This window comes from Vicugna pacos, chromosome 4 (assembly GCF_048564905.1).
Source record: "Vicugna pacos chromosome 4, VicPac4, whole genome shotgun sequence".
Lineage (NCBI taxonomy): Eukaryota > Metazoa > Chordata > Mammalia > Artiodactyla > Camelidae > Vicugna > Vicugna pacos.
This window is the reverse complement of record NC_132990.1, coordinates 67,878,966-67,899,741: the sequence shown is the minus strand read 5'-3', so window position 1 is coordinate 67,899,741 and position 20,776 is coordinate 67,878,966. Positions and strand designations below refer to the sequence as shown.

Below are 20,776 nucleotides of genomic sequence, written 5' to 3'. Positions count from 1 at the left end.
ATAACTGAATATATTCCCGCGGAACCCTTCTAGAATTGTTAGTTCCTTAAAGGTAGGATCATCGTCTGCCTTTGCATCAGCTCCAGCACCTGTTACGTCACCAGTCTCAGAGGCGCTGCTTAGTGAATATCCACCAGACGAATGAATGAATGAATCATCACATCCACTCCCATCATGCCTCATAAGAAGTGCTTTTTTTAATTAAAAAATTTTAAATTTTGTTTATGAACTCTGTATCCTATTACAAAGCAGGTGCTTTTCTATTTGGCACCTGGAATTACTGCTCCTACAGTGCACAGTATGGGAACTCAAGAGTTGCGGTCTGAGCTTCAGGCTCTAAGCTGGTACCATAACCTACTGGGTTTGGTGCTACGTAAGGTCAAGGGTGCATGGGACAGATTTGCTCCATCAGAGTAGAACAGTGGTTCTCAACCAGGATGATGTGCACAACCACCAGCACTGTATGCCCACGCCCCACCCCCTGCACTGACCCCAGGGGCATTTGGAAATGTCTTAAGATATTGTTGCTTGTCATAACTTGTGCAGGGGTTGCTGCTCACATCTAGTGGGTAGAGGCCAGGGATGCTGCTAAACATCCTGCAACGCACAGGACAGCCTCACACCAAAGAATTATCTGACTCAAAATGTCATTCATGATGAGTTTGAGAAACCTGGTGTAAAATTCCCTTGAACTTCATTAAGAAAGAAATGTGGGGAGCCAATATGCATAATACCCACATGTCTATACCCTGGGAATAGTCCTCGATGGGTGTCCAAAGCTTTGAACTCATCTTTTTTTAGTCTTCCTGTAACATAAACAGCTAAAACAAAAGTAGTTCTCCATACTGAACACTAGAGGGCAGGAATTTCCAAAGATAATACTGTTACCCCAAGCAACTGCAGTAATTAAAAACATTCTTTTCTGGACTTGGCCAAGACCGCACTTTTGTAGAAATAGATATAAATTTTGCATATAAGTGAATATCACTATAAATATTTAAGGTATGTGGCTGTGAAAAGTCAGCCAAAGTTAGAACACACTCTTAGTGAACTGACTGTAACTGTTAGGAATAAAGGATGGTTATGCTAGCTAGGTGTTTCAGTTAAAGATATTTTGGTTGCAAAGAACAAACATTCTCCTTGAGTTGTCTAAACCCAAAAGGGAGATTATTGGGAGGCTACTGGAGAGTTCTACAGAATATAAGGGAGAGTTGACAACCAGACAGTGGTATACTGAAGCTAGTTCACACCTGCTTGTGAGAACCTGCTGTATGCAATACTCGCCAACTCCCTGTTCTGTTCAGTGATTTCACTGTGGTAGCTTGTTATTGGCCATGGTGGGGGTATTTACACCATGGGAATCAGCAAACACTAAAAATCAAAGATCCCTTCATTCCCTTTGCCTTCCTTTCCTTTTCATCTTTCTTTTTTAGGAAGTGGTTGTGTAAAAATTTACTAGCACATCACTACAAGCAGACCATAAGCAAGAGCCAGGGAAGTTCAAGGGCTTCAACAGCTGAAGACTGTGAAATTCCCCTGCAAATAGGACCCAGCTCCAACTATCTCCAGATTCAAGGTTTCTTCCTTCAAAACTCTAAATTCTTGGAAAAGAAGACCCAAGTGGCACAGCATCCAGTCATGGTCCCAGCAGCTGTGCCATGGGGTAGGTTTGCTGGAGGGTGGATTATAGTGTGGAGCAGTTCTCAGAGAAGCACATATTGCTGTGAGCTGGGTGGATGCCTCTAAAAATGTCTACCATACTGACTTGTAGCTGTCTGGCTGTCAATCACTTCTTTCCACATATCTAAAATATTCCCAACTACCCTGATTCAAAACCATTAGGCACCTACTCTAGCACAGCCCTCTTTCCTAATAGCAGATAACAGAATCCACAGATAATGTCAGAGGCCAGGCTTCTCAGAGTCTACTATCTCCAGACAATGACTATTTTTTCCCTGGGTTCCTTAGCCCATCTGACCATTCTGCAATCTGTCATATAAATGGTAAATTTAGCTCACACCCAAATACATGAGAGTCAATAGTGAGAGACAAGGAAGGAAGAGGGGACAAAATTACAGTAACTCCTATTTAAAAAGAGGAAATTATGGTTACCTGCTCAAGGGGAATTTCCTTACTCTGGAATTTAGTTGGCCTCTGCTTTTCTAGCAACAGTCTTCATCCATCATCCCAGTCGACTTCAGAGTCTTTTAACTATGTAAGAGATGATTTGTCATAAGAGTCCAGTGGCAGAGCAACTTGCCTACAACTTGGACTAGCTGGAGAGCCCTCTCTTGTCCAGGGTCCTACTAGAAGCTCACTGTTTTTACACTTGTCAGGCAAGTGGGAAGTAGCTGGATACTCTGATGTGTCGGAACAGTGCCTCAAAATCCAAAGTATCCCATAGGAACGATGCCTTTCTCTAGTTGAAGGAGACATAGAGGCACTGATTATCAAACTTAGCTGCATCGTGGAATTACCTGGAGAGCTAATACTAATGCCTGGTTCCAAGCCCAGAGATTCTGATTCACTTGTTATGGGTAAGTATTGGGACTTTTGAGTGCTTCCCAGGTGAAGAGGATTCTGGTATATGATGGAGTAGGAAGCACCAGGAATCTGTCTCTCCACCTAGGCAATAATTACATTGGCAGAACTGTCTGATGGAACTATTTTGGAACTCTGGAGTTTATTGAAAGCTTGAAACTTCCAGGGGAAGTCTTAGATGGTAAATTAAGGTTAATTTCAGTAATTGCAGCTCTTAGCACAGTAGCAACCACTCATTCCCCTCTTCTAGCCATTTGGCAGACAGCTGTGCATATGTTCCTGGAGCGACTTACACATAGCTTGTGGAAGCCAGGGTGGGCCAAAAGGATCCTATACTCCAAATGTTGGGTCTCTGTGCTCTTATTGCTGATTGCTGCTTCTGATCACAGAGGTGCAGACAAAGAGGCAGGAAGCAATTGTTGCACCCTCCCTCATTGTTGCAAGCCCCTCCCCCTCCAGTTGAAGTGACTTCCAGGGGATTTAAAAGGTCAATATCCTTTACCTCTTCCTTCATTTTTCTTTGTCCTCCTTTGGGAACAGACATTAAAGACTAGGACATTCAAAAACAACACATATAAGGGAAAAATTAGTAAGTGATCTTGCATGTCCAGGGAAAGTCTCAGACAAGACTTCAAAAGATCTTAAGTTTACATGTTAGTCTGATTCTTGGCACAGACACAGCCTACAAGAATCAAAAAAGCAAAAATAATACACAAAAACAATAACAGAAAACAGCAAACCCTAGGGGAAGGAGGATAATCTGCTTTCCAGGGTTACCACAGTATTAGATTCAAATGTCCAGTTTTCAACAACAACAAAAAAATCACAAGGCATACAAAGAAATAGAAAAGTATGACCTATTCAAAGGAAAAAAATAAACAGTATTTCTAAAAAAGACCTGATGACAGATATACTAGGCAAAGACTTTAAAATAACCATCAAAGATGCTCAAAGAAGTTAAGGAAGATGTGGAAAAAGTTTTTAAAAAAGATGTATGAACAAAATGGAAATGTGAATAAAGAGACAGAAGACCTAAAAATAAACCAAAGAAATTGGGAAGTTGAAAAGTATAATAACTAAAATGAAAAATCTACTAGAGGGATTCAAAGGCATACTTGAGGAGGTAGAAGAAAGGATTAGTAAACTTGAAGATAGGACAATGGAAATTATTGAGTCTGAGGAACAGAAAGAAAAAAGACTGAAGAAAAGTTAATAGAGCCTAAGAGACCTATGGGACACCATCAGGCTGAGCAACATATGCATTGCGGGAGTCCCAGAAGGACAGGAGAGAGAAAAATATTTGAAGAAATAACACCTGAAAACTTCCCAAGTCTGATGAAAGACATGAAAATAAACATCCAAGAAGCTCAATGAACTCCAAGTAAAATGAACTTGAAGAGACTCATACTGAAACACATTATAATCAAACTTTTAAAAGACAAAGATAAGGACAAAGAGAAAAACCTTGAAAGCAGCAAGAGAGAAGTGACTCGTCACATACAATGGATCCTCAATAAGATTATTGGCAGATTTCTCATTAAAAACTTTGGAAGCCAGAAGGGAGTCTTGCAGGGTGAAATGAAAAGACAATACCAGTTATTTGAATCCATATGGAGAAATAAAGATCTCAATAAAAGTAAATATACGGGCAATTATAAAATGTAGTATTGTAAAATGGTTTGTAACTGTACTTTTTGTTTTCTACTTTATTAAAGAGACTTATACATTTTTTAAAAAATTACTGGCCTAAAATTAGTATTATTATAACTTTGCTTTGTAACACCAAATTTTGCCTTCTACATAATTTAAGAGGCTAGTGCATTTAAAAGAATTATTAGTTTAATGTTTGAGCCACACAATGTACAAAGATGTAATTTCATGACATCAGTAATGACAAGGGGTGGAGATAGAGCTGTAAAGAATAGAGTTTTGGTGTGCTATTGAAGTTAAGCTGGCATAAATTCTAATTTGAGTGTTATACTTTGGGATGTTAAATGTAATCCCCATGATAACCACAAAGAAACTACCAATAGAATATACACAAGAGTACACCAGAAATTGACACAACATAGTAAACTGACTATAACTCAACAACAAAAAAAAGAATACACACAAAAGAAAATGAGAAAAGAATTAAAGTATTTCACTAACAAAAAAGGGTCAACTAAGCACAAAAGAAGACAGTAATGTAGGAAATAAGAGACAAAAAAGGCATATATGAAACAAATAGCAAAATAACAGAAGTAATTCCTCTCTATCAGCACTTTACTATAAATGTAAATGAAAATAAAGGTAAAATCTTTATTCTCATGGAGTGCCTAGGATGACCAAAGTTATGTGAAAATTCCTACCTGAGTGACTAAATAAGTATTTCTGTTTCTGTTCCCTTTTGTTCATTTTTTTTTATTCTTGTATTGTTTCCCTGTTTATTAAAACCACACTTTTATTGTAAGCCATCTCAAACACTTCCTAAAAGTAGATGGGCATTAAAATAGGTTTTGTAATATCATTATTATTGCTCATGCCTCACCACGTTATTTGTCCAACCAAAGGGCACTGCATCCCCTAGTTCTGCCCCTCTTTTTCCTTCTTCCAGAAGGCTCCCAACTTGGAGAAACTCTCATAATGAGAGTGTGGAAACTCCCATATGTGGGTGGTGAAGGTGGCTTCTGATTACAATTTAAATGTAAATAGATATTAATTTCTTCTCCTTTTCACAAAAGATGACTAACATTGATCTATCTTTCATTTCACTGACCTTTTCTTCTATACATTCAACCTGTGTTTAAGCCCATCCATCAACATTTTCATTTCAAATTTAATACTTTTCAAGTTCTAGAATGCCATTTTTAATAGCTTCCATTTCTTTGCTGAGAATTCCTATCTGTTTATTCACTTAGACCAAGTTTTCCATTAAATTCTCAAACATTTTTCATAATAGCTGCTTTAAAGTCCTTGTTTACCACTTCCAAAATCTGAGTTATATTGAGGTCCATTTCTCTTCACTGTGGATCACATATTCCTGTTTCTCTGTATGTCTAGTAACCTTTTAAAACTATATATCTGACAATATGGATGACATGTGGTAGAGAGTCTGGATTCTGTTATTTTCCTCTGTAGAGTGCTGGGTTTTGTTTGAACAGTTAGTCAACTGATCTGGACCCAAATTCCAAACCCTATTTCTTCTGAAAGGGGCATCAGCTGAAATTAATCAATTTTTATAGCTTTTCAAATGTCGCTATTTCCTGGGGAAACTGAAAGCTTTCCTATGCATGGACAGTTCAGTTGTCATCCAAGGTTTTGGGTTGAGTTTCTATGCCAATTTGGGGGTAGCCCATTCTGTATTCCCTCTTTCTAGGATTTCTCTTATTTTCAGTCTCCTTTACATCTAACAACTCCATCCTCTGATTCCTCAAGTTTTTCTATGTGAGTTCTAGCCACCTAGCTCTGTGTGAATTGGGGGATAACCTCAAATGAAAAGCTGTATAAATGTGAATTTTGCCCAATACACTTTCCTTCCTTTCAAGAACTGGCCTTTTTTTGGTCCCTTTCTCTTGCCTTCAAATAGTTTTATTTAACTTTTTCTTTAAATTTCATCCAGAGCTTATGACTGTTATCTACGGGAGCATTAGTCTGGTATAATCTACTCTGCTGTGACTCAAAACAGATTCTAATTCTGCACTAATTTAATTTAATTATCCTCCTTCATCACCTTTTTTTTTTCTTCTAGGAAGAATAGAAGTCAACAGAAAATTTCTAACACTGATATGGATTTTATTTCCTGCATGGATCACGTACGGTATATATTATATCAGATAATTGTAAACCATTGGTGACTAGTATTGGTTTCCTTATTCATTTTCTTAATGGTGTCTTTTGATGAGCCAAAGCTTTTCTAATTTCAATAAAATATAATTCATCATTTTTTCAGTTGTTGTTTTGTCATCAAAGATTATTTTATCTATTTATCTATCCCCAAGTTACAAAGATCTTCTCCTATGTTTTTCTCTAAAGGGTTGTGGCTTTAGCTTTTATGCTTAGATCTATCATTCATTTTGAATTAACTTTTTGTGTGGTGTGAGATACATACAACAACATGGGTGAGTTGCAAAACCTTGGAGTGAAAAAAGCCAAATGCAAAGGATGCATCCAGTACAATTCTATTTATATGAAGTTCTATAGCAGGACTAACTCAGCTATGGTAATAGAAATCAGAACACTGGTTTCCTGGGTGGAGGAGGGTGGTGACTCCAAGGGGCACAAGGAAAGTTACTGGCGTCAAGGAGATGTTTTAGATCTTCAAGTGATTTTTACATACACATGTGCATTTGTTACAGATCCAATGAACTGTACACTTAAATTGTATGTGTTTTACTTTATGAAAATTATACTTCAATTAGAAATGTATTATAAAGCTTTAAAAATCCCCAAGAAAAAAAAAGTTCAGTCATTCTATGTTTTTTTTTTAATTGGACAAAATCTAATCCCCTGGTAATGACAAAGAGAAGCTAGTGGCACATGAACTGTTAAGGCTACAAGTGTCTAATTCTTTCATCATCAAAAGAGAATCTGATGACATCATCAATCACAGAAGACTGAAATAATAAACACACAAACTGGAGAGCGTCACAGAAACAATACTAGGTTACCTGATTCACGATTTTTCAAGTCTCAAAATGTCCTGCCTAAAACTCGTCTACCCTCTTTAGATTCTCCACGTGAATTCCTAAACCACTAAACCATAAATGTTAAATCTCCAAGGAAGAAGCTGTATAAAATTCCTATGCGATCTTTGTAAAACAAAAGGTAAGAGTTTGTCCTTAATGTCAGCCAAATTTAGCCACATCCAATTCCTTTTCTGCAGACAATTTCATATTCCACAGATGAAAGATGAATCTCAAAGGAATTCTGTAAACTGGATGGCTCAAATTTCAAGGTCAATGCACAAATAATATAAAAATTACAGTTTAACCTCCAGCCAGTGGTTTGGATCAATTTTATATTCAAATACTTTTGAGATGGGGTATATATTTTATGCTGTTATCAGTCCTATCACCTTTCTTGGAATGATCAACTTCATAATATTGTTTAACTAAAAATAATGAGTTCCTTCATAACTATACAACTCTTTAGAGTCCAAGTAAGTATTTTCATAATGATTTCTTTCTTTGACACCCACTCTGAGAGCTAGGCTTGGAAGTGGCATTTGTATTTTTCTTTTCTGTAGGAAAAGCCCTTTGTACTTTAGAAAAGACAAAGGTTGTAAGATCTCTTGTACCAAGGCCAGCTTAGACTACATAATGTCCTAAGTCTCTGGGCAGCTAGCTCAAATAAACAGTGTCTACTGACTCAACTCTATTTTCATATCAGAAGATATCCAAGGACCAGAGGTGCCTTACATCCTAGCCAAGGTCTATTAATTCTTCTAGTTTAAAACATGGAGAGGCAGGATTCAACACAGCATACTCTCTGTACATTGTGCTTTATTTAATCTGTTATCTGTTTCTTTTTCCTCCCAGGAAAGGATGAGACACAAAAGAATAACAATTCAATTTTTATTACTTTTATTGTTTCTATGGGCCTTGCATAGAAAGTATTATCATCTCAGGTAACTTTTAAAAATTAGTGAATATTTTATCTTGAGGTTGGTAAGGATCTGGTATGTTACAAAGGTGATAGGCTTGCCCCCTGAATGAAACAGCACCCAAATATATTGATCCAAATATACCCAATTATATCCAAATAATATCCAAATATATCAACATAAACATAGCCTTCAGCAAAAAGTTCTTTGTTTCTAATGTGATCAAAGCTAAATGTAATTTCTGTAGGCTCGTACATGTGAGGAGAAGCAATGTAAGCTACCAAGACAGCTGCCATGTAATTACGGAAGTGTAAGTTTAGCAAATGTTATAGAGAAACTGCCATTTTTAAATAGGTGGGTTTTTTTTAAAGAAATATTCCTAATGTTGCTGACTTCAGTCACTACGTATAGTATTTACCTTCCACATATTTGAGACAAGTAGAAAGGCTTCATTGGCAATTGGCAAATTTTATTGTTTTAATGTTATTAAGTAAGTTTCTTTTTCATTTGTATCACAAAGAATTACTTTTTAAAAAAAAATATATAGCATACAAGGTCATAATTGTAGTGATTTTTTGGCATGTTTATTGTACTTGATGCATACTATATATCTTAGTCCATTTGAACTTTTATAACAAAATACTATAGAATGGTTGGCTTATGAACAACAAATTTCTAACTGTTCTGGAGGCTGGGAAGTCCAAGATCAAGGCACCAGCAGTTTTGGTGTCTGGTGAGGACCCACGTTCTAGTTCACACACGGCCACCATCTAGCTATGTCCTCACATGGTAGAAGAAGTAAAGGAGCTCTCTGGGATCTCTTTTCTAAGGGAACCAATCCCATTCATGATGACTCCATCCTCATGACCTAATCACCCCCCAAAGGCCCTACCTCCTAAAACTATCACATTGAGGGCTGGGACTTCAACACGTGAATTTGATGGGGACACAAACATTCCATGCAAAACCTCATGCAAACATTAAACATTTGGTAATATTAGGTAGTAAAGTTAGGTAATAAAATGAATGGGTTTATGGGGGTATATATAACTCTAGTCATCTTAAATGTGGAAACTCTTTATATAAGTTTGAAATTAATGTAACGCTTTTCACTTATCCTAAGCACAAAGAAACTTCAGAGGATATATCAGTGCTGGTAAGTCTCTAACTACAAATATGCTATAAGTTCTTTGAAGACAAAACCAGTTGGAGGGCAATGGACTACCTGTAAGTCCTTGGTTCCCATAGGCAGGGTAAAATGAAGCAATTTTACAAATAGGCATTGGAGATATTAATTTAAGATCAGAGTAAGAGGAGTCAAAGAAAAAGCAGACTGGCAGGGTGCAGTCTCTGACAGAAGACTGAAACCTGGTTAGAGGAAACATGTTATGGAAGCAAGAACTCAGCCTCCAGGAACTCTGAATCCTTTAGAGCTTTGGGCAAATACACAGGAGTCAAGTCTTGGCTAAAAGACTCTCAGGTATTAACCCCATACCACCTACAAAAATCATGCCATGAGAAATGAGTGCAGAGAGGAAATTTCTCCAAAGATTATCCGAGAGTCAACATCATCTTAAGATGTTCCTCAGCTTCTCCTTATAGTCATGGGAACATACATAGTGAAGTGAAAGCAACTTTCCTTTCTGATGCTTGTTGTATCCAGGGGCCTTGTCTCTCTGGTGGTTCCATGATTTATAACACTCCCACCAAGACTAAGATTCCATGTGTGGGTGAGCTGTGCTATGCACGAAAATAATAGAGTCAGAAGGTTTTCATGTACCAGGCAGAGTATGTTCCCCATATATATAGCCCTGGCTAGCAGGGCATTGGAACTGTCAATCACCTGAAGAGGGCAGAAAAACTTCTAGGCAAAAGTGGGAACATTCAAGGTAAGTCTGCTGCAGCAGATGCTGGGAGAAAGAATGGACTGAAATGTTTTCTAGCAAAATGTACTCAAAGCAATACAACCTAACAATCATTGTCTCTATTATTAATATTAGTTCTTAGCATCAGGACTCTACAGCCTTCGCATAGCAATACTCATCATCCCAGGCGTCACTGTCGATGGAAGTGGGTGCCCGGGTAGAATATCACATCTCAGTCGCACACGGATATTGCAGTCACTGTTTTCCATGTGCACAGGCACAAAGACAGCCTCATGACATACAACTCAGCTCCATAGCTGCCTCGTCCCCTCATTAACTCAACCCAGAATCAGCTCTCCAAGGGTGTCCTAGCCAGGGTGCTATCAGAGTAGTTAGCAAAGAAGAAGAGGAAGGACTCAGGCACAGCTGCTTGTCTTTCCACCTAATGTGTGACTGGGGACAAGATAATAAAAGCTCTCTGTACCTCAGTTTATCTCACAGGGGTGGATTAAATTAGATAGCACTTATGAAAGTATTCAATAAGTATTAGCTATTAACCTCATCTAGCAGGTTAGGGAACACTCCCCTTTAGGAAGGGATATTTGAAATGAGACCTAAAGACTATGTGGGAATTAACTGATGAAAGCTGTGGCATGTTTACGGAAATAACAAAAGGTCAGCGAGCCTGGAAAACTGTAGGTGTGGGGCTAGATAGGAGAGGTGGCTGGAACAGTGTGAAGGGCCAGATCATGTAGAATATCATGACCATATAAGAAATGACAATGGGAGGTCACTGGACACTGTTAAACAGAATAATGACATGGTAGCACAGGAGCTTCAGAAACATGCTACTGGAAGCAGAGTGGAAATATGGAGAATGAGTTGAAAAGGGGCAATGAAAATATGAGGGGTCGTTATATTGTGCTCTTTACATTTTTGTACCTTTGAACTTTTTCAGACTACAAAGTCTTTTTAAAAAGTGTACAGCGAGGCCAATTATAAGGCAGCTATTGCAGTAGCCGACACAAGAGATGATGAAGTCATATGGTGGCAGGGAATGGAGATAGGGGATGGATTTGAGAGATGTTTTGGAGGTAAAACCAGCAGGGTTTAATGATGGTTTCGATGTTGAGATTTAGGAAGTGCTCTGAGTGTAGGATGACTCTCCTATTTCTGCCTTGCCTATCCAAGGAGATCCAAAGAGTTCATTAAGGCAACATATGAAGAGGACCTATTTTGGGGAAGAGGTGATGACTTTAACGTTAAACGTCTTCATTCTGTAGTGTCTGTGCAAAATTCAAGTAGAAAACTTCAGGACACAGCTGGAGAGACAAGTCTTAAACTCAAGGGAGAAGTATTAGTTATACATAAGAATTTGAAGCCACAGGAAAATGCCCAGAAGATCAAACAGATCCATTGATCAAACAGAAGGCCTAAGAAAAACCCTTCTGAGACTAATTATCAAATCATGGCTGATGAGCAGATAGATGGAAACCATAGCCAACCATAGATGGAAAAGTAGGAATATATTTTCATTGTGATAGAAAGAAAAAATACTCAGTACTATAGGTAAATTTGGAGGTGAGACGGCACAAAGCTGAGGGAGCTTTCATCTGATGGCTGCTTTTTTCTCTGAGTTAGAAGATGAGAGTGAGAGCTATGGAAACACATAAAAGCTTCTGGGAAGCACAGAGAATTCAGTTGAGTTTGGAAATCATGATTTTTCCACGCCACCACCATCAAAGTTCATTATTATTTTTCTGACCACTTCATGCTTATTTTGCATTTTATATCTGAGAACATAGCTCATGACTTGATAGGCATTCATTTATCTCAAACCCTAGTAGATACAATGTAACTCTTTGCATTATTTTTCCTGATAGGTCTGTGAATACTCAAACAGAAGAATTAAAGCTATCAGACTGGTTTTTGCCCAAGTAAGTATTCCAAATCTAACACATGTGAGATTAATCCATAGATTGCTAAATAGAAGTTACCAGATGGCAACAATACCATGACTGGCATTCCAGATGTTTGAGAGCAGATGGATCTCTGATTGCATTTTAAAAATAAGCAGTAGCCAAGACCCTGTGAATGGACATTAGGATCTACATCCTCCACGAACGAGAATTTAGATGATAGAAACTCAAAAGGTCCTAGAATGATGGAAGGTCAAAAGTGTAACAGTAAACTTGAGATCAGTTGGTCGATTCTCCACATTTCACCAATGAGAGAACCAAAGCCCAAATCAGACAGATGGGCTATCTATGCACTTCATGCTTTAACAAGACAGCTTTCCTCTGGCCTCTTTGCCTCCACCTTCTCACCCTACCCACCTATCTTTCATCTTGAGGACTTCTCTCTCTCTCTTTTTTTAATTGAAGTATAGTTGATTTACAATGTTGTGTAAGTTTCAGTATACAGCAAAGTGATTCAGTTATACATATACATATGTATTCTTTTTCAGATTCTTTTTCATTATAGATTATTACAAGATATTGAAAATAGTTCCAAATGCTATACAGTGGGTCTTTGTTTTTTATTTATTTTTACATATAGTAGTGTGTATATGTTAATCTCAAACTCCTAATTTATCCCTCCTCCACCACCCCATTCCCCTTTGGTAACCACAGTTTGTCTTCTATGTCTGTGAGTCTATTTCTGGTTTGTAAATAAGTTCATTTGTATCATTTTCTTAGATTTTACATATAAGTAATATCATACAGTATTTTTCTTTCTCTGCCTGACTTACTTCACTTAATATGATAATCTCTAGGTCCATCCATGTTGCTGCAAATGGTATTACTTTATTCTTTTTAATGATTGAGTAGTATTTCATTGTAAATATATACCACAACTTCTTTATTCATTCATCTGTATATGGACATTTAGGCTATTATAAATAGTGTTGCTATGAATATTGGCGTGCATTTATCTTTTCAAGTTAAGAGTTTTCTCCAGATATATGCCCAGGAGTGGGACTGCTGGATCATATGGTAACTATTTTTAGTTTTTTAAGGAACCTCAATTGTGTTCTCCAGTGGCACCAATTTACATTCCCATCAACATTGTTGGAGGCTTCGTTTTCCTCCACACCCTCTCCAGCATTTACTGTTTGTAGACTTTTTAATGATAGCCATTCTGACCAGTGTGAGGTGATACCTCGTAGTTTTGATTTGCATTTCTCTAACAGCAATGTTGAGCATCTTTTCATGTGCCTGGTGGCCGTCTGTATGTCTTCTTCGGAGAAATGTCTTTTTAGGTCTTCTGCCCATTTTTTGATTAGGTTGTTTTTTAATATTAAGCTGTGTGAGCTTTTGTATATTTTGAAAATTAATCCCTTGTCAGTTGCCAAAAATCATTTGTAAATATTTTCTCCCATTCCATAGGTTGCCTTTTGTTTTGTTTATGGATTCCTTTGCTGTGCAAAAGCTTTTTAGTTTAATTAGGTCTCATTTGCTTATTTTTGTTTTTATTTCTATTACTCTAGGAGATGGATCAAAAAACATTGCTGCAATTTATGTCAGAGTGTTCTATGTTTTTCTGAGCACTTCTCTCAATTAAAACTTTGAAAGATGTCTAGTTAAGATCACAATTGGATAATGGACCATGACTCATCTTCCCATAATATCATGGCATTTGTCAGATCTAATCAGGACAGAGAAAGCATACCAATTATTTAAACAGAGAATTTAATATAAAGAATTGTTGACTAATACAAAGTTGTTAACGAGGTTTGAAAGACTGAAAAGAGAACTCTAAGGTGTCACAGAGGGAACAACAATAAAAAGTGACTATTTTCCCTAGGGCTGAAGAAACAAAAGGAAGCATCTGGAATCATCAAACCTTAAAAATTTAGAGAAAAAACACCAATTCTGCTCAGCTGGCACTACTGCCTCTGAGCTCTGGGGAGGCCCATTGGGGCAGGGAACCAGCCCTCTAAGGAGAGGCACAGTGAGACTGCTTTTGCAAGTGCTGGAAGAACTGAAAGCTGGATTCAACCACTGCTTGGGAAAGGAATTGCTATTGCTGTGGTGCAGATGAATTGCTGGAAAGGGACTTGCAGGAACAGGATGTAAACAAGAAGCTCACAGGAAACAGGAAGGAGCAAGTTCCTTCTTTCCTCAGTCTTGTAATTTTCCTCTAATGCCCTTTATTAGCAGAGCCTAACAAGATGCCCACTGGCAAAGGGGAAATGTGGTTTGCAGAGCCCCAGCTCAACATAATAAAGCAGAGTGGGGGGGGGTTAGTTATGAAAGATAATAGCTTAATAACTGACACAGCATCCCACTAACAAGACAGGCATACTCTCATAATTCAAGGTGATAATCAACCACAACAGTTGAACAAAGGAGAAAATGATATAGGCATTTAAACAGATTCGAAATAGGTTACTGATAAAGTTCAAGTCCCATTGCCTTTTTTTTTTTTTTTGGCTTAAACAACAGTAATTCGTTTTCTCCCACTTCTGAAAACTGGAAGTCAAAGATCAAGGTGTTGGCAAGTTTGGCTTCTCTTGAGGGTTCTCCTCTCAGCTTGCAGATGGCTGTCTTCTTGCTGTGTCCTCACGTGGCTTTTTCTCTGTGCACACGTCCATGGTGTCTCTTCCTCTTCTTATGAGGACACCAGTCCTATTGGATTGGGGCCCCATCCTTATGATCTCATTTAAACTTCATTGCCTCTCTAAAGGCCCCATCTCCAAATAGTCTCACTGGGAATTAGGGCTTCAAACATGAATTTGGGGGAGACAATTCAGTCTATAACAGGTTCTGAAACAGCTAATACAATCCTTTTCTTCCAACTGCACTTCAATTCCCATTGCATTTTTCATTTTTTCCTCTTGATGACCATTAAGGTTTAACACCTTTTCATATGAATATTGGCCACATGGACATTCACTTTTGTAAAATGCCAGTTCTTATCTCTTCCCCTCCCCAACACCCTCCTCGTTGGATAAGCTTTCTTTTTTTATGATTTGAATTCACATAATGCAAAATTTTCACTGTTTCAGCCACTTAAAAATGTACAATCCAGTGGCTTTTAGTTGTGCAACTATCACCATTATCTAATTCCAGAATATTTTCATCACACCAAAACGAAACCTTGTACCCATTAAGGAGTAACTTCTCATTCCCTTCTCCCTAGTCCCTGATAAACTAATCTGCTTCCTGACTCTGGATTTACCTATTTTGGACATTTCATATGGTTGGAGAATAATACGTGGGTTTTTTTAAATGTCTGTCTTCTCTTACTTTGCATGTTTTCAAGGTTCATCTATGTTGTAGCATATATTAGTACTTCACTCCTTTTTATAGTTGAATAATATTCCATTGTATGGACATACTAAATATCCATTCATTAGTTAATGGACATTAGGTTGTTTCCACTTTTTGGCTATTCTGAGTAACGGTGCTATGAACATTCATGTCCAAGTTTTAATCTGAAATCATGTCTTTAATATGGGTATATATCTGTAAGTGGAATTATGGATCACAGGGTAATTCTATGTGAACTCTTTGAGAAAACACCAAATGCTTCCATGGCAGCTGCACCATTTTACATTTCTACAAGGTATGGGTGTTCCAATTTCATCACATTTTATCCAACACCTGTTATTTTATGTTTTGGGGTTTTGGGGGGGTGTTTTTGTTTATATTATGGCCATCCTAGTTTGTGAAATATCTCATTATAGTTCTGATTTGCATTTCTCTAATGATTAATGATGTTGAGCATCTTTTCATGTGCTTACTAGCTATTTGCATATGGACAGAAATGTCTATTCAAATTTTTTGTTCATTTTTAAATTGGGTTGTTTGTCTTTTTTTAACATTTTTTATTGATTTATAATCAATTTATAATGTTGTGTCAAATTCCAGTGTAGAGCACAATTTTTCAATTATACATGAACATATCTATATATTCATTGTCACATTCCTTTCTCTGTGAGCTACCATAAGATCTTGTATATATTTCCCTGTGCTATACGGTATAATCTTGTTTATCTATTCTACAATTTTGAAATCCCAGTCTGTCTCTTCCCACCCCCCACCCCCTTGGCAACCACAAGTCTGTATTCTATGTCTATGAGTCTATTTCTGTTCTGTATTTATGCTTTGTTTGTTTGTTTGTTTTTTAGATTCCACATATGAGTGATCGCATATGGTATTTTTCTTTCTCTTTCTGGCTTACTTCACTTAGAATGACATTCTCCAGGAGCATCCATGTTGCTGCAAATGGATGTTGTCGGGTTTTATGGCTGAGTAGTATTCCATTGTATAAATATACCACTTATTCTTTATCCAGTCATCTGTTGATGGACATTTAGGCTGTTTCCATGTCTTGGCTATTGTAAACAATGCTGCTATGAACATTGGGGTGCAGGTGTCATCCTGAAGTGGGGTTCCTTCTGGATATAAGCCCAGGAGCAGGATTCCTGGGTCATATGGTAAGTCTATTCCTAGTTTTTTGAGGAATCTCCATACTGTTTTCTACAGTGGCTGTACCAAACTGCATTCCCACCAGCAGTGTAGGAGGGTTCTCTATTCTGTTCCATTGGTCTGTATGTCTGTTTTTGTACCAATACCATGCTGTCTTGATGACTCTAGCTCTATAGTATTGTCTGAAGTCTGGGAGAGTTATTCCTCCAGCCTCTTTCTTTCTCTTTAGTAATATTTTCGCAATTCTAGGTCTTTGATGGTTCTGTATAAATTTTATTATGATTTGTTCTAGTTCTGTGAAATATGTCCTGGGTAATTTGATAGGGATTGCATTAAATCTGTAGATTGCCTTGGGCAGTGTGACCATTTTAACAATATTGATTCTTCCAATCCAAGAGCATGAGATATCTTTCCATTTTTTAAAGTCTTCTTTAATTTCCTTCATCAATGGTTTAAAGTTTTCTGGGTATAATTCTTTCACCTCCTTGGTTAGATTTATTCCCAGATATTTTATTACTTTCGGTGCTATTTTAAAGGGGATTATTTCTTTGCTTTCTTTTTCTGTTCTTTCATCGTTAGTGTAAATAAATGCAACTGATTTTTGAACGTTAATCTTGTAACCTGCTACCTTGCTGAATTCTTCAATCAGCTCTAGTAGTTTTTGTGTGGAGCTTTTAGGGTTTTCTATATATAGTAACATGTCATCAGCATATAGTGACACTTTTACCTCTTCTTTTCCAATTTGGATCCCTTTTATTTCTCTCTCTTGCCTGATGGGTTGTTGGTCTTTTTGTTGTTGCACTTTAAGAGTTCTTTATATAGTCCAGACACTAGACTCTTACAAGATATATTATTTGCAAATATTTTTCCCATTCTGTAGGTTGTCTTTGCACTTTCTTGTTAGTGTTCTTAGATGCACAAAGTTCTGTATTTTGATGAAGTCCAATTTATCTATTTTTTTCTCTTCGGATGCCTGTGCTTTTGGTGTCATATCTAAGAAACCACTGCCAAATCCAAGATCATGAAAATTTACTGTAGTTTTCTTCTAAGTTTACTGTAGTTTTCTTTCTAACCTGTATTTAAAATTAATTGATCATAGTTGTACAGGTTTATTACAGACTCATTTCTATTGATTTATGCATTTATCTTTATGCCAATACTATACTGTTTTGATTACTGTATCTTTGTAGTAAATTTTGAAATCAAGAAGTGTGAGTCCTCCAACTTTGTTCTTTTTTAAGATTGTTTTGGCTATTTGGGGTCCCTCAAATCCTTATGAATTTTCTTTTCACCTTTAACATTTTTTATTGATTTATAATCATTTTACAATGTTGTGTCAAATTCCAGTGTAGAGCACAATTTTTCGGTTATACATGAATATATATATATATTCATTGTCACATATTTTTTTCTCTGTGAGCTACCATAAGATCTTGTGTATATTTCCCTGTGCTATACAGTATAATCTTATTTATCTGTTCTACAATTTTGAAATCCGTCTATCTCTTATGAATTTTAGGCTCAACTTGTCTATTTCTGCAAAAAAAAAAAAAGGCAGTTGGAAAATTGATAGTGCATTCATTTCCTAGGGCGGCCATAACAAACCACCACAAAGTGGGTGGCTTAAAACAGGAGAAATTCATTTTATCACAGTCCTGGAATGCAAAAATCCAAAATCAAGGTGTCAGTAGGGTCATGCCTCCCTTGAAAGCTCTAGGGAAGAATCCTCCAATCTCTGCTTTAGTCTTCACATTGACTTTCTTCTCTGTGTCTCTCCTCTATGTATCCTTTTATCTTCCTATAAAGACACCCGTCATAAAATTTAGGGCCCAACTGAATTCGGAATGACCTCAAGATAATTAATTCCATCTGCAAGATGCTATTTCTAAATAAGGTAACATTCTGATATTCCAAGTGGACTTTAATTTGGGAGGGACATTATTTAACCCCTCTACAGGTAAGGATTACACTGAATCTATAGATCACTTTTCAATGTATTGCCATCTTAACAATATTAAGCCTTCCAATCCATAAGCCCTGGATGTCTTTCCATTCATATGGCCTTCTTTAATCTCTTTCGGCAATGTTTTATACATTTCATTGTGCAAGTCTTGCACAAACTTGGTTACACTTATTCCTAAACATTTTATTCTTTTTTGATGTTATAAATAAAATTGTTTTCTTAATTTCATTTTCAGATTGTTCATTTCTAGTGTGTGGAAACACAAATGATTTCTGCTTGTTGATCTTGTATCCCACAACATTTACTAGTTCTAATAGAATTTTTATAGATTTCTTAGAATTTTCTCTGCTAGCAGAGATAGTTAGAATTTTCTCTGCTAGTATTTAGTTTTCATCCTTTCCAAATTGGATGTCTTTTATTTCTTTTTCTCGCCTAATTGCTCTAGCTAAACTTCCAGTACAATGTTGAATGAAGTGGATAAAACAGACATCCTTGTCTTATTCCTGATTTTACGGGGAAAGCTTTCAGTCTTTCAACAATAAATATGATGTCAACTATGGGTTTTACATAGATAACCTTTATCATGTTGAGGAAGTTCCTTTCTATTCCTAGTTTGCTGGGTATTTTTATTGTGAAAGAGTGTGACTTTTATTGTCAAATGCCTTTTCTGCATAAGTAAAAATGTTCATGTGTTTTTTCCTTTCATTTTATTAATCCAGTGTTTCACAATGATTTAATATTTGTATGTTGAACCAGCCTTGCATTCCTGGGAAAAAATCCCACTTGGTCATGGTGGGATTTTAATATGCTGCTGGATTCGTTTGCTAATATTTTGTTGAAGATTTGTACATCTATATTCATAATGGATATTGGTCTGAGTTTTCTTTTCTTGAGATGCCTTTGTCTGGTTTTGGTAGCAGAGTAATGCTGGCCTCACAGAATGAGTTAGAAAGTTTTCTATAAATCATAAAAAATGTTATAAAAAAAAGGTTTCTATTTCTTTGAAAGACTTTGAGAATAATTGGTGTTAATTCAAGTGCTTGGTAGCATTCACCAGTGAACCCATCTGGTCCTGGGCTTTCTTTGTTAGGAGATTTTTGATTATCCATTCAATCTCTTTACTTGTTATAGGTCTGTTAAGATTTTCTAGTTCTTCCTGAACCAGTTTTGGTAGTTTGTGTTTCTAGGAATTTGGCCATTTCATCTAGGTTACATGGTGTATAGTTGTTCATAGTATTCTATTATAATCCTTTATATGCCTGTACGATCTATAGTAATGTCCCGATTTCCATTCTTGATTTTAGTAATTGGACTCTGCTCTGTTTTTTTTTCTTGGTCAGTCTAGTTAAAGGTTTGTCAATGTCACTGACCTCTACAGAGAGCCAACTTCTGGTTTCATTGAATCTATCATTTTTCTTTTTCTGTATTCAGTTGTCTCTGCTCCAAACCTTATTATTTCTTCTTTCTGCTTGTTTTGGGTTTAGTCTGACCTTTTTTTTTCCTAGTTCCTTAAGGTAGAAGATTAGGTTATTGACATGAGATCTTTCTTCTTTTTAAATATAGATGTTTAGATTTCCTTCTGAGTGCTGATTTTCACTGCCTCCCATAAGTTTTGGCATGTTGTATTTTCATTTTTATTCATCTAAATGTATTTTATAATTTCCCTTATGATTTTTTTCTCTGGCACATTGGTTGTTTGAGTGTGTTGTTTAATTTCCAGATATTTGTAAATGCTCCAGATCTATTTCTGTTATAGATTTCTAATTTCATTCCATTGTCAATGGAAAAGATGGTTTGTATGTTTCCAACATTTTAAGTTTATTGGGATTTGTTTTGTGGCATAACATATGATCTTTTGTGGAGAATGTTCCATTTGTATTTCAGAAAAATATGTAGTCTGTTGTTGGGTAAAGTGTTCTATGTATATCAAATTCTTTCTTTTGCCTGCTCAAATCTGCTGTTGAACCCCAAAGTGAGATTTTTCATTTCAGCTATATACTTCTCAGCTCCAGAATTTCTATTTGGTTTGTTTTTATAATTTCTATCTCTTTATTGATATTCTCTCATGAGACATTGTTCTCCTACTTTCCTTTAGTTCTTTGTCCATGGTTTCCTTTGGCCCTTTAAGGCTATTTTAAATTGTTTTTTTTTTTTAACATTTTTTATTGATTTATAATCATTTTACAATGTTGTATCAAATTCCAGCGTAGAGCACAATTTTTCAGTTATACATGAACATATACATATTCATTGTCACCTTTTTTTCTCTGTGAGCTACCATAAGATCTTGTGTATATTTCCCTGTGCTATACAGTATAAACTGTTGATTTAAAATCTTTCTAGAAAAGCTCAATGTATGGACAGTTTTTATTAATTTTTTTCCTGT

The 20,776-nt window shown here is 36.5% G+C and overlaps 1 protein-coding gene and 1 long non-coding RNA gene across 6 annotated transcripts in view; one reads left to right on the top strand and one right to left on the bottom strand.

The window, feature by feature from the left end:
* The window catches only part of LOC140696154 (uncharacterized), a 99,267-nt gene that overhangs the window by 25,487 nt on the left and 53,004 nt on the right, over positions 1 to 20,776 (bottom strand). The window lies entirely within an intron of this gene.
* Positions 7,158 to 20,776, top strand: part of LOC102538596 (N-acetyllactosaminide alpha-1,3-galactosyltransferase-like 1) — a 42,985-nt gene continuing 29,366 nt past the window's right edge. For 3 of the 5 annotated variants that reach the window (XR_012072248.1, XR_012072247.1, XM_072960038.1), the window contains exons 1-4: positions 7,158 to 7,347; positions 8,061 to 8,149; positions 9,249 to 9,281; positions 11,874 to 11,927. Coding sequence is in view for 2 of the 5 variants with exons in the window: in XM_072960038.1 (XP_072816139.1) it covers positions 8,067 to 8,149; positions 9,249 to 9,281; positions 11,874 to 11,927 (170 nt within the window). In the remaining 3 variants the exon portion in view is untranslated. Of the gene's footprint in view, positions 7,348 to 8,060; positions 8,150 to 8,376; positions 8,436 to 9,248; positions 9,282 to 11,873; positions 11,928 to 20,776 lie in introns of those variants that run through there. The other 2 variants (XM_072960039.1, XM_072960040.1) reach the window with 2 other exon arrangements.